Source organism: Balaenoptera borealis (genome assembly GCF_965194805.1).
Source record: "Balaenoptera borealis genome assembly, chromosome: 9".
NCBI classification, from domain to species: domain Eukaryota; kingdom Metazoa; phylum Chordata; class Mammalia; order Artiodactyla; family Balaenopteridae; genus Balaenoptera; species Balaenoptera borealis.
In genome coordinates, this window is record NC_138873.1 from 12,810,010 (window position 1) to 12,823,086 (window position 13,077).

The 13,077-nt window shown below is 40.4% G+C and overlaps 1 protein-coding gene across 2 annotated transcripts in view; it reads left to right on the forward strand.

Moving 5' to 3' along the window:
* The window catches only part of IPCEF1 (interaction protein for cytohesin exchange factors 1), a 221,734-nt gene that overhangs the window by 192,482 nt on the left and 16,175 nt on the right, over positions 1-13,077 (forward strand). For both annotated transcript variants that reach the window (XM_082404584.1, XM_082404583.1), the window contains one exon: positions 4,186-4,379. In XM_082404584.1, coding sequence (XP_082260710.1) covers positions 4,186-4,379 — 194 coding nt within the window. The remainder of the gene's footprint in view (positions 1-4,185; positions 4,380-13,077) is intronic.

Sequence of the window (13,077 nt, forward strand, 5' to 3'; positions counted from 1 at the left end):
CGACTAGGAAGGACTCTCACCCCAGCTTTGGGGTCAGGTGCAAGCTGTGTTTTCTTGTGTGCTTGTACCCTTTGGGTCCTTTTTTTGTCCTATGATCCTATTTGTCATCTGCTTCCATTATTACTGGATGTTCATTTTATTGTCCTGTGAAGACCTAGGCACCAGCCATTAGCAACAGTAAAACAGTATAAAATCCCCATTTCGGTCATGGATGAGGTTAGATCACAGGTCTTTCCCATGAGTATCTAGCAATATGTGGTATATCTCTCAGATTATGATACAGAAAAGGCAATCAAGGTATTTTCTTGACTCTAAAATCATCGTTTATTATTTTCCCATCCTTTCCTTTGTGAGTGATTCTGGAATCAGGTTATTAGAGGTCAGACACATGGTCTTTTAGTCTCAGGTTTCCTCTGAGGAGAGATGGAGAACTGAGAGGTAAGAACATAATGGTAATTTGAATTCATTTTTCTGCATTTCTTCTACAGCTTTAACCTTATCTGAACATATTCACTCCTTACTATTATCTCCAATTTCTAAGTGAATCCCAATGAGAAAGGGTTTGTTTCTTTGAACATTGTTTGGTCATATTTTAGGTGAATTCTGTATTAACTTTTTATAATCCCAACAGGTCTACTTTACTGTGTATTTATTTTAAAGTTCCACTATTTCTTGGAGGATCAAGTTATACACACACACACACACACACACACAGACACACACATGCACATACACACTCACTCACACACATCCTCATGGCTAATGCCCCAAAGCTTAATTTAGGGACAGGAATATGTGTGTGGGAGGGAGATAATCTCTGATATTTTTAACTAAAATGTAATATATATTGATATAAATATATTAAATAATAATAAACTTATCCAAAGAGGCGGTCCTCTTTATATTTCATTTAGGGAATGTACTTTATGCCATATTATTTCAAGATTCTAAAGTTTATTTTCATCTTTACTGATTTAATATTTGTTGAATTAGATATAAGATCTTAATATAATCATTTTACTCTGACATACTTACAAATTAATATGTTAGACAAAAGTATTTTTATTTTCTATCACAATCTTTAGTAGCACAACTGAGTAGCTTGGTGAACAAAGAGAAAGTAAAGAAGTCATTCTGTTTATCTTCTTTGTTGTATACTTGTTTGGTTTGTTTCTTGAGGTTTGTTAAATATATATTACTTTAAAAATACTGTGGTATTAAAAGCTATGTATTCAGGCTTTATTTGAAGTAGAGTCCCCACCTGCCTATCTGTAAAAAAAGGGTGTGTACAATTATTGTGTTCTTGTGGGACTGAAAACTCCCAGAGTCCTCAATGCTAATGTTCATCTCTAAGAGTCAGATGTCTTTTCATTTAAATTTCTTAAGACTTTCTAATGTCTCCAGCTTAGCTCCAGGACTGTTGCCATGCTTAGTATTTCTCCTATGCAAGTGTCATCAGTTATCATGATAATCTTATAAAAGTCTACTTTTTAATAGCTTTATTGAGATATGCTTCTCATACCATAAAATTACATAAAAACATACAGTTCAGTGGTTTTTAGTATATTCATAGAGTTGTGCAACTAGCTCCACAATCTAATCTGAGGACATTTCAGCACCACACAAAGAAAAACCCCATACATATTAGCAGTCATTCCCCATTCCTACTTGTCCCTTCCTCAGCCCCAGGCAACCACTAATCTACTTTCTGTCTCCATGGATTTGTTTATTCTGGACATTTCATTATAAATGGACCATACAGTATGTGTCTTTTGTGACTGGCTTTTTTTACTTCAAAGAATTTTTCAAGGTTCATCCATGTTTTAGTATGTGTCAGTACTTCATTTCTTTTAATGACTAATACTCCATTGCATGTGTGTACCACAATCTGTCACCCCACTCATCAGTTGATGAGCATTTAGGCTGTTTGCACCTTTTGTCTATACCATTCATGACGTTCATGCACAAGTTTTGTGTTAACATGTTTCTAATTTTCTTGAGTATATAACTAGAAATGGAATTGGTGGGTCATATGGTAACTTAAAATGCTACATTTAGCATTTTGTGGAACTACCAAACGCTTTCCTAAAGTGGTGGGTCCATTTTATATTCCCACCAGCAACTTTAAGGGTTCCAGTTTCTCCACGTCCTTGTCCACACTACTTATTGTGCCTTTTTAATTTTAGCCATCCTGGTGAGTGTGAAATAGTATCTCATTGTGGTTTTGATTTGCATTTCTCTAATGACTGATGATATTGAGCATCTTTTCACGTGCTTATTGACAAAAACCTACTTTTGATGTCTGCACAGACTGAGCCAAAAAGTCTAATTGTGTCCAAATGTAGTTTTGAATATTTTCTCCTTTTTTGATAATATTGTGCTAGTGAACAAAGAAGTTTACTGACCAATACTTTAATTTAGTTGCAAAGTTAGCCCAACATCTTTGCTCTTCATTTTATGAAAGAGTATTGGGCACACCTGTGGACTTTCTGGTGGTAGAAGGGGGGAAACTATTGCCTAAAGACACTTAATCTTATAAGAGTAAACTGTAAAGTAAGTGAGTGTGCTTAATTTTGATGCTCCTAGACTACTATTGTATGCTTTTCTCTTTGGAGAGACCTTTTTTCCAGTTCTTGTAAGGCCATACTTCCTATATGATCCTCTATCAAGCTTGTTCTCAGGACGGGAGCTAAAATGCATAGACACTAGGGAGTACATGGTAGAAAACAATCTTATTGTCTATCTTTCCCAACATTATTTTCAGACTGAAGTGAATAAAGGACTGAAGTTCTTAGTAAGAAATTAAAGCAGCATCAAGAGATGATTTTCTTTGAGTAACTTTCTGTATCATTTGAGACTCTTTCAGCTGCATATGTTTGAAAACAACACTCAGAATATCTTAACAAAGACAATGTACTGGCTCCCATAAGCTAAGAGGGCACTAATGGTATCACCAAAATCCATGTCTCAGTTGGATCCTATGGATTGGCTCCATTCTCATGATTCTTGGCATGATTTCTGGAATCTTCCAGGTTACATCATCACACCACTCAGTTTAGGAAAATAGAGAAATTGATTCCCTGATACCCCAAACCAAAGTCTCAGAATTGAGTTTCTTTGGCCCCAGTGGGCCTGATCTGAGACACGTGCTCATCCCTGGATGAATGACTGTGGCTAGCATGATGGAACTGCCACTGGCTTAGCCTAGCACATGGGGTCCCCCCGGATCCTGGGTGGAGTCACTTTACTGGAAGCATTTGAGCTGAGGCTGGCAAGGTGTGGTTAACAAAGAGAATGGAGGTGTGTGGCATGAGGAGTTATTATCTGCTGAAAGCCACAGGCCACAGGTGGATTCCTTCATTCAAAGAACAGTTCTAGGAAGGACATTAAAAAGTGATCTGGGACAATGGTTCTCAAGCTGTAGAGTGTGTACTGGTTTGTAAGGTTATCCTGTCCCACCATTGTATTTTCGAAGCAGAGAACTTGTTTGGTTTCACAGGTTTATAGGTGGAGAGGAAATTTGCCCCAGGATGAATCATTCCCTGAGGCCCACCAATCTCTGATTTAGATGATATTTGGGTGAGATTTGAGACTTAGAGTTGATGTTTGAATGGGTTAAGACTTTTTGGAGATGTTGGGATGAGTGAATGTATTTTGCATGTGAGAGGGACATGAATTTTGGGAGGTTAGAGGGTGTACTATTATGGGTTCAATTGTGTCCTTCCAAAGTTCCTGTGTTGAAGTTGTAACCACTGAGACCTCAGAATGTGACCTTATTAGGAAATGGTTATTTTTTGCAGGTGTAATTAGTTAAGAGGTCAATAGGGTGAGCCCCTAATCCAATATGACCGGTGTCTATAAAAGGGGGAAATTTGGACACAGAGACATGCACACCGTAAAACACCATGTGAAGATTAGAGTTATGCTGCCACAAGCCAAGGAACCACCAGAAGCTGGAAGAGAGGCCTGGAACAGATCCTTCCCTACAGCCTTCAAAGGGAACATGGCCCTGTTATGACAAAGTACCACCAACTGAGCGACTTAGACAATAAAAATTTATGTCTCACAGTTTTGGAGGCTGGAAGCCTAAGATCAAGATATCAGGAGGGCCTTGTTTTAGGACCACCATGTCAAATGTTCTGTCCTTGATTAACTGGGTTTATTGTTATTTATTTATTTTAATAGAAGAGACAAAAGTGTCTGAAGATGATGAAATGGAGAAGCTCTACAAATCGTTAGAGCAAGCTAGTCTATCTCCTCTTGGGGACCGGCGACCTTCAACCAAAAAGGAGTTGAGAAAGTCCTTTGTCAAGCGGTGCAAAAATCCATCCATAAATGAGAAGCTCCACAAAATCCGAACTTTGAATAGCACATTAAAGGTAAGAAATTTCAGACTGTGGATGAACTCTGTGGATGTGGGGTGAGAAAATGCTGGTTCTGTAGAATGATTTATGCTAACCACATGTGTGGGTGGAGGGTAGGGAAAGGAAGTAAAAGCCAATACAGTCTCTATAGGGTGAGTTGACCGTTGACATTCTTAAAGCACTAGGAAATTCACGCAGTAGCACCCAATGCATTTTTTTTTTTTACAATAGGCCTTGAATTTTGCATTCACTCTGGCGTGAAATTTCAAATACTAAGCTCCTAGATGGTAAGGATCATGTGTAATTTGTTTTTGTACCCTTCTACCTGGAATAATAAATGTTGCTGAGAGCCTGAGATAGTCAACTGGTGAGAATACACAGTAAAATTTAATAAGATCTTGGGATTTTGCCTGATTCATTAAAGGGTGCCGTTCTTTTATACTATATGCAGAAGAAAATTTCTACATTTCAGATATAGCAGACTTAGGTGGTGCTAAGCTGCTGAGTCTGGAGCCAAGAACACCATGAAAGCTGGGCAGTGGGAAACAGACACTTCATGGTAGCAGACGAGCAGATGTTTTCACGATGAGAATAAGGGACAGGGCACAGGATGTACTGAAGCTATGTTCATGGCCTCCCATAACTGAAATGGTTCTTTATAACAAAAGCATCCTGCTTTCACATTTAGATTATAGCACAAACAAGTGGAGGCCAGAATACTTTGTAAAACAGTCCTGAATTAGCAGAAGATTTATAGATTCTGAAAAGCCTTGTAGACCTGCAATTTAATTCTGTTTTGCACATGTCCTTTTGCATCATGAATTTGAATCCCTTTCCAGGAAGAAATATCAGTAATCAAAAGGACAAGTCTACAAAAGATGGTGGAGTGACTCTCAGTCAGATGTCCCAGTTAGTCAGTGGAAGACCTAAGCACCCTAAAAGCCTTGTAAAAATAAGGCTGAAAAATAAAAGGCAAAGGTGTAATTTATTTATACAAAGAAAACCCAAATGTAGAGGAAATTCAGTAGCATTTAATGATGAAAGACATCACTAGCACTCATTTCAAAGTCAAATATGTTATATTCCATAGTATTTACAGAGTTGATAAATGTGTTTGGTCATCCAATGTAATATGCCATACTATGTTGGGATTTTACTGTCTTATTTGTGATAAGTGATATGAGTGAATACATTTTTTATTGAACAAATACTTCCCGACTCTTACTATGTATGAGGCACTACTCTAGGACACTGGGACCACTGAGAAGACCCCACTGGACAATGGAAACATAAAGGAAAACAATTACAATGAGATGTGATAAGTGCTATAGTTGATATCAGCTTTGGTAGCCCAGAGGAGGGAAACAGCTGCCTACCTGAGGCCATTAGGGACAATGCCATGGACATGCTGAAACTGGCCCATCATAAGAGATGAAGAAAATCAGGAAGAGAAGGAAGTGCATTCAAGGAGGAGGAGCTGGCCTAGGCAGTTGTATATCAGTGGGTGAGATGTTGCAGCCCACATTGGGAGAAATAGGGAAGAGAGGCTAAGGAGAGCCTGGACAGTTCAGGCTACTTCTAGAAGGAGAAAGACGGTGCTCTCAGCTTTCCAAAGAGCAGCAAACTCAGGATTCTGGACCTTCACCGGACCATGGCCAGGGGCTTGGAAACTGGGAGCACAGGTTTGTACAAAGAATTCAAAGTTTTTACCGACGCAGCTGGTTCTCTGTGACCTCTTGTTCTCCATGCACTATGGCCACAGACTTGATGAACTCAGCATCTTTTTCTTTTCTTCCCAGGTATTAGTTATCTATTGCTAGGCAACAAAATACCCACAAACTTAGCAGCTACCGGCAATAGACATTCATTATTTCACAGTTTCTGTGAGTCAGGCATTTGGGTGTGACTTGGTTAGGTGCTTCTGCTTCAACGTTTCTTATAAGGCTGTAATCCAGGCATCAGCTGGGGCTGCGTTCATTCCTCCACTGGGGGAGGGTGTGCTTCGAAGCTCTCTCACGTGATTGTTGGTAGGATTCAGTTCCTCACAGGTTGTTGGACTGAGGGTCTAAGTTGTTCACTGTCTGTTGGCTGGAGGCCATCCCCAGTTCCTTCCCATGTGAGTCTCTTCATAGGGCAGTTCCCAAAATAGAAGCTGGCTTCCTGCTGAGCAGTAAAGCTGCGAGAGTGAGTGAGCAGGGTGGGTTATACCCCAATCTCAGGAGTGACATCACATCGCATTTACAGTATTCTATTCATTAGAAGCAAGTCGTTAGGTCAGCCTTCCTACAGTCAAGGAGGGGAATTACAGAAGGACATGAGTACCGGGGAGCAAGGAACATTGGGGCCATCTCAGGGGCTCTCTACCCCACCCAGCTGAAGAACTGCACTCTCTGAACATTTCTGGAAAGAAGACCTTTCCACAGATCCCTTATGCTGGGGCTGATGAAATGCACCCCATGTTATGTATTCCTGTGAACCTCCCAGGAGGTAGGAGGGCATGATGACGTGGAAATTGACCTTGTTGCAAAAAAGGAGAAAAGCGCATCAACCTATTCATTAGAGAAAGATTATTTGGTACATGCATGTTCATTCATGTCACAAAGCTATCAGAATTATTTTATTTTAACTGTCTTTAAAACTCAAAGCAGTCAGGTTAGTGGTTGCCTTGGAGGGGGAGGGGAGGATATGCACTGGGAGGGGCCACAAGTAAAGCTTTTGAGATGCCGGGTAAGAGTCTTTTTTGACTTTGATGGTGGTTACACAGATGTGTTCATTTTGTGATAATTTCATCAAGCACAAACCTTCTATGCGCGTTTTTCTCTATGTGTGTTACATTGCAATATAAATGTTTACTTAAAAAATACTTCAAAGCCGGAGTGTGGACAAGCAAAAAGAACAGTTTCATGCAGAAACAAGGAAACTGTTTTAATAATAATGTTTATATTAGTAATAGGCACATTCCAGAAATGCAGAAAAATCCTCTCACTGGGATTGTATTGGAACGAATGCTCTTCATGGAAATTCTTTTAGGAAGTTGAGCAGACTATCATGTCACACACTAAAGGCCTTTAGATTAGATCTTTAGGAGTTTCTGATAGCTCCACATCCCCGGACTTTTGGCTAAGCCTGTATTTATTTTTAAATGAATGATTAATGGAATGATTAATGGGTCCAACTGAAACTTTCTCCCAAGGTTACTCTTGCCTATGTCAAAAGAGGAACGAACACTTCTTTGCCCATCTGCTCTGGTAGAACACATTTCCAGTGCTTAGGTCTTAAGGCAAGCCATGTACTGAATATTTGGAGTGAAGAATGAAAATACGTTATTTTTCAGAACCCCTTCCAGACCCTGCCTGCCTGCCAGAAAGCCAGGAGTATGTTGTAAAAGTAGTTCAGAGCATTCAGGGCCTTTGCGTGATGCCCGTTGACCCCGGGGTGCCGAGTCAAGGAAGGAGCTCAGAGGGTTAAGTTGTTTCATTAATTTCCTTCCTCTCTATTCTTATCTACAGTTTTTTCTTTTATCCATAAAAGAATTAACACGGACTTGAGCTGAATGGTAAGAAATTTGAATTATTTAGAGCTAAAAACCATTTGAGAAGTGTTAGTTGAAGAGACCCTTTCCTAAAAGCTTTTATCCCCTTTAGAGTGGTGGTGAATTCATTTTTGCCTTAAAAAAATCAGTTTTCCAAATTTGGTTGATCTGCCAAGATCTTATTTAGTTTTTTTCAATAAAATATTAGGATCTCTCTCTGCACAGATGTCAAAATTTCTTAAGAACAAAGTAACACTCCTTAAGTAACTTCATATGAATAGCACTATGCTAATATTAGAGAATGAAAACATTTTTGTTTTTTTTTTTGGAAAAGATTGTTTTTGGAAGTAGAGATGTGGAGAACTCAGAGAGAAGAAAGAAAACTCTCTTGGTCCTGCTTGACTTTCTACCAGCAATCCTTCCTAGTTACCCACTTATTAACTAACCTTTCTTCCCTCCGCTTCTGGGTCCTGGCCAACCTGCTTCATATCCCTCTTTGGTTACTTTCCTACTGCACAATTTTCTCTCCTTCCTGAAACCCAAATATATCTTTTGATCTCCATTTATCACCACACCCTTGCTCTCTTGCTTTAAAATTATAAATCTCACCACTCAGATTACTATATGTGTGGTACTTTTCCCTTGAAATCCATATTATTCTGACATTTAGAAATAGGAAAAGAAGAAAACAAGAAAATGTAATAAAACACGCCAAATAAAATGTAAGTTAAAGCTAATTGTAGAGTACAGAAAATACATTCGTGTGCCACTAATATTTGGGATCATGCATGAGCAGATACCTCATTTGGATAAAATAAATGCTGCCAATTCTTAGAATCCCTAAAGCTATATGCAAATGTGTGGATATATCTATATCTATGTCTATGTCTATGTCTATGTCTATGTCTATGCCTGTATCTACCTATATATCTGTAATATATATCTATATAACATATTATATATTACATAGATATAATACAGCTATCTTCAATAATACGTATATCATATATATGATTTTATACATATATATATTTTGTTTGTTTGTTTGTCTGTTTATGGAGAGGATTTCCTCAGACTCTAAATAGGGTTCATGATGCAAAAGAGGTTAAAAGGCAAACGGGTGACTAGTTCTTTCATTCATTTCTTATTTGATACATTCATTTTTTTCAACAGGTATTTAGTGAAAGTCTACTATGTGTCAGTCATTCTTTCAGACACCTGGCTATATATCAGACAAAAGTGCTTGACCTCATGAAGCTTACATTTAGGTGGAGAAAAAAATAAACACGTTAAATTTGTAGTGTGCTAAGTGGTGATACATTTGGTAGCAAGTAGAAGAGAAGGGGCATAAGGAATGTTGAGGGACTGATTTGTACCTAGGATAAGCATGAGAAGCCTCTTTAAGAGATAGAATTTGAGTAAAATCTGAAAAAGGAAAGGGAGTGAGCCTTCAGTCTAGCTGAGGCAGAATGTTTTGAGTAACAGGGACAAAAACGCACATTCCTTGGGATGGGGGTGTGCCTCGTCCATTTAAGGATGGGTAAGGAGGTCAGTGTGGCTGGAATGGGGTGGGGAGGCAAGATGGGGAGCAGAGCCATGGGTCCGAGGGGCAGCAGGGGATCATAGCCTGTAATGCCTCCCTGACATTGCAAACACCTTGGCTTCAGCTCAGAGTGAGATAGGAAGCCTTTGGAAAGCTCTCAAAAGAGCTGTGCCATGGCTTGACATATTTCAAAGGTAGAACCATCTGAATTTGCTGGTACGTTGGGAGTAAGAGAAGGAGTCAAGGAGAACTCCAGTGTCTGGCCTGAGCAACTGGCAAGATGGAGTTGCTATGAGGTGCTTTGAGGATGACTATGGTAGGGGCAGGTTTCAGTACATATTGGGAGTAGGTGGGGGTATTGAGAATAACAGGAAGTAAGTTTTGGATATGTTATATTGGAGATGCCCAAGTGGAGCTGCTGAAGAGATAAACAAGTATGGAGTTCAGGGCGGTGGTAAGGCTGGCAAGATGAATTTGGGACCCTCAGTGTGTAGGGAGAGGGGAAGAGAGTATGTAAAATTTCCAAGAGCATGAATGTAAATAAAACAGAATAGGCTAAATCTGGAGCTCTGGGGCATACCAGTGTTAAGAGACTGGGTGGAACCAGCAAAGGAGGCTGAGAATAAGCGGTCACTCTGGGATGAGAAAAATCAGGAGAATGTGTCACAGAAGCAACATGATGAAGGTGTTCAAGAAGGAGTAGTCAACAGTTTTAGATGCTGTTGATAAGTATAAGTTGAAGATGAATAATTGATCCTTGGACTTAGCAGCATGGTGGTCATAGATGGCCCTAACAAGAGCAGTTTTGGTGGAAGGATGGGGGCAGAAGCCTGATGGGAGAGGGTCTGTGAAAGAATGGGCACAAGGACGTTGAAGGCAGAGAAGAGCTGAACATTAGCAGGAATAGGGAAGTGGGCTCAAGGGAGGGCTTTTAAGATGGGAGAAATTAGAGCATGCTTGTACACCCATGAGAATGATCACATGGAGACAGGAAATTGACAAGTCACAGGAAAGAGGGGAGAATTGCTGAAGTGAATTTCTTGAATGTGAGAGAGGAAGCACTTGCACAAGTAGAGAGATCGGTCTTTGCTAGGAGCACAGATATTTCACCCAAATGAACAGGAAGGAAGGCAGCTTATATTTGTGCTGATGTAGGTAGAAGGTGCTAGGAGCTTGGGAGAACTACTCTTCTGATTGTTTCAATTTCCTCAAAAAAATAAAGAGCAGGGTCATCAGCTACAAGGGAGGATTGGGGAGGAGATATGAGTAGAAATGAGAAGTTTTGAAATAGCCATTTGGGAGAGGGGGAGAGAAAAGGGATAAGAAAACACAATTATTGAATAGTAGTGAAAGTCCATTTAATGGGAGTGGTCATGAATTTGAACTTTGACCAGTGAGCACAGTTGTGAATATTTAGCACATGCTGACCTGGATCTAGGCAGAGAGATTAGTTCAGTAATGAATAGGCATTTAACGTCTACCTGTCATTCATCACTGTGTTAGGTACAGGGAATACAGGAATGAATGAAATATGTTCCCTGTCACCTTCCTTAAGAAGCTTTAGAATAGGTGGCGTGACAGAGCCATGAACATCTAAGCGTAACATGGTAAGTTCTAAGAGAGCTGGATCCCAGCATTGGAAGGCACGTGAACATACAAAAAACTTCTCAGGTCAATCTGGGGGTTCAGAGGTTTTTTTGGAGAGCATGATGCCTGAAGTGAGTATACCTTTATGAGTTGTAGTAAAATCCAGTAAAAAAAAAACTGGGGGCTTCCCTGGTGGCGCAGTGGTTGAGAATCTGCCTGCCAATGCAGCGGACACGGGTTCTGGTCTGGTCTGGTCTGGGAAGATCCCACATGCCGCGGAGCAACTGGGCCCGTGAGCCACAACTGCTGAGCCTGCGCGTCTGGAGCCTGTGCTCCGCAACAAGGGAGGCCGCGATAGTGAGAGGCCCGTGCACTGCGATGAAGAGTGGCCCCTACTTGCCGCAACTAGAGAAAGCCCTCGCACAGAAACGAAGACCCAAACACAGCCAAAAATAAATAAATAAATAAATAAAATTAAACAAACAAACAAACAAACAAAAAACTGGGAAATGTTCCATGTGAAGGTCCTTCAAGGAATTAGGGTCCACCAGGTGAAGGAAGGTGAGGAAGGTCCTCTGTGTGGCACATCCTGGGGGTATGAAGTAGCACCGTGTCGGGGAGAAAATCCACATCAACGCTCTTAGAGAGGAAAGGAAGAAGGAAGTGGAAGATCAACAGATGGGCTCATGTCCACGGAACCTTGGGCATGAAGGGAAACCATTAAGAAGACTTGGAATTTTAGGGGGACCCCCTTGCACTGTCAGGCAGAGGGTGGATACAGAGTGGGGACTGGAGGCAGGAACCTCACTTGGGAGGCTGTAGCAGCAGATCAAGTGTGATATATTGGACTTTATATCCGAAAGTGGGATTATGCTCACAGGGATGAAGGGAACAGGAATAGATTTGAGATAAATGTGTCAGGTTGAGAGATCTTTTTTTGAATGTGGCTGCTGATACGTCTTATGTTTCACTCCATTCCTTGACTACAGAAAAATCCCCTAACCTGAGACAGACATTTCGGAAATGTGTCATTGGTTACAGAGGAGGCAGGTGAAATAATATGAATAGATTGTCTACTAGCATCATTGAAATATGCACTATTTGGATAGAAGCTTAATAGTCTTTTCTTTGAATAAAATGATAGCCTACATATTTATTCTGTATATATTAAATGTGTGAAATTTATTAAAAACTGGTAGAATTTAATAAAAAATAAAAAGATATATATATATTTTTAAATAAATTTATTTATTTTTGGCTGCATTGGGTCTTCATTGCTGTGCACGGGCTTTCTCTAGTTGTGGCGAGCGGGGGCTACTCTTCATTGCGGTGCGCGGGCTTCTCATTGCGGTGGCTTCTCTTGTTGCAGAGCACGGGCTCTAGGCATACGGGCTTCAGTAGTTGTGTCCCACGGGCTCAGTAGTTGTGGCCTGCGGGCTCTAAAGTGCAGGCTCAGTAGCTGTGGCGCACGGGCTTAGTTGCTCCGTGGCATGTGGGATCTTCCCGGACCAGGGCTCGAACCCGTGTCCCCTGCATTTGCAGGTGGATTCTTAACCATTGCACCACCAGGGAAGTCCCTAAAAAGGAATAGGATTATCCCAATGTAATGAGCTCCCTGATAAAGGGATTTTCTTAAGGAAAAAGGTAAGATATATGCAAAGCATAAGGCAACTAATGAGTTATTAAGTGGGTTATTTCAGTGTTGGGCCAGATCCAATATATATCTCTATCTCTATCTATCTATCTATAAAAAGATATATTTTTGTACTGACTTATGTCTTAGGAAAAGTACTATGTCCCAACTTAACTTAGTGAAGTTTGGATGGTTAACGGCATGATTATACAATTATCCATTCCAGGAGGAATAAAGCTCACACCGAGATAGAAATATGACTGTAGTGTGGAATAGTGGATTGATCAGGGAAGAGCGACATAGGAGACCTTGGTTATATGCCTAGTTCTTCCCCTAAGTCTTGGGTGGGATGCTTACCTTCTTTGTGGTCAGCCTATGTAAATGGGTGTCTTGCCATATCTCTTAGGGTTGTTGTAGG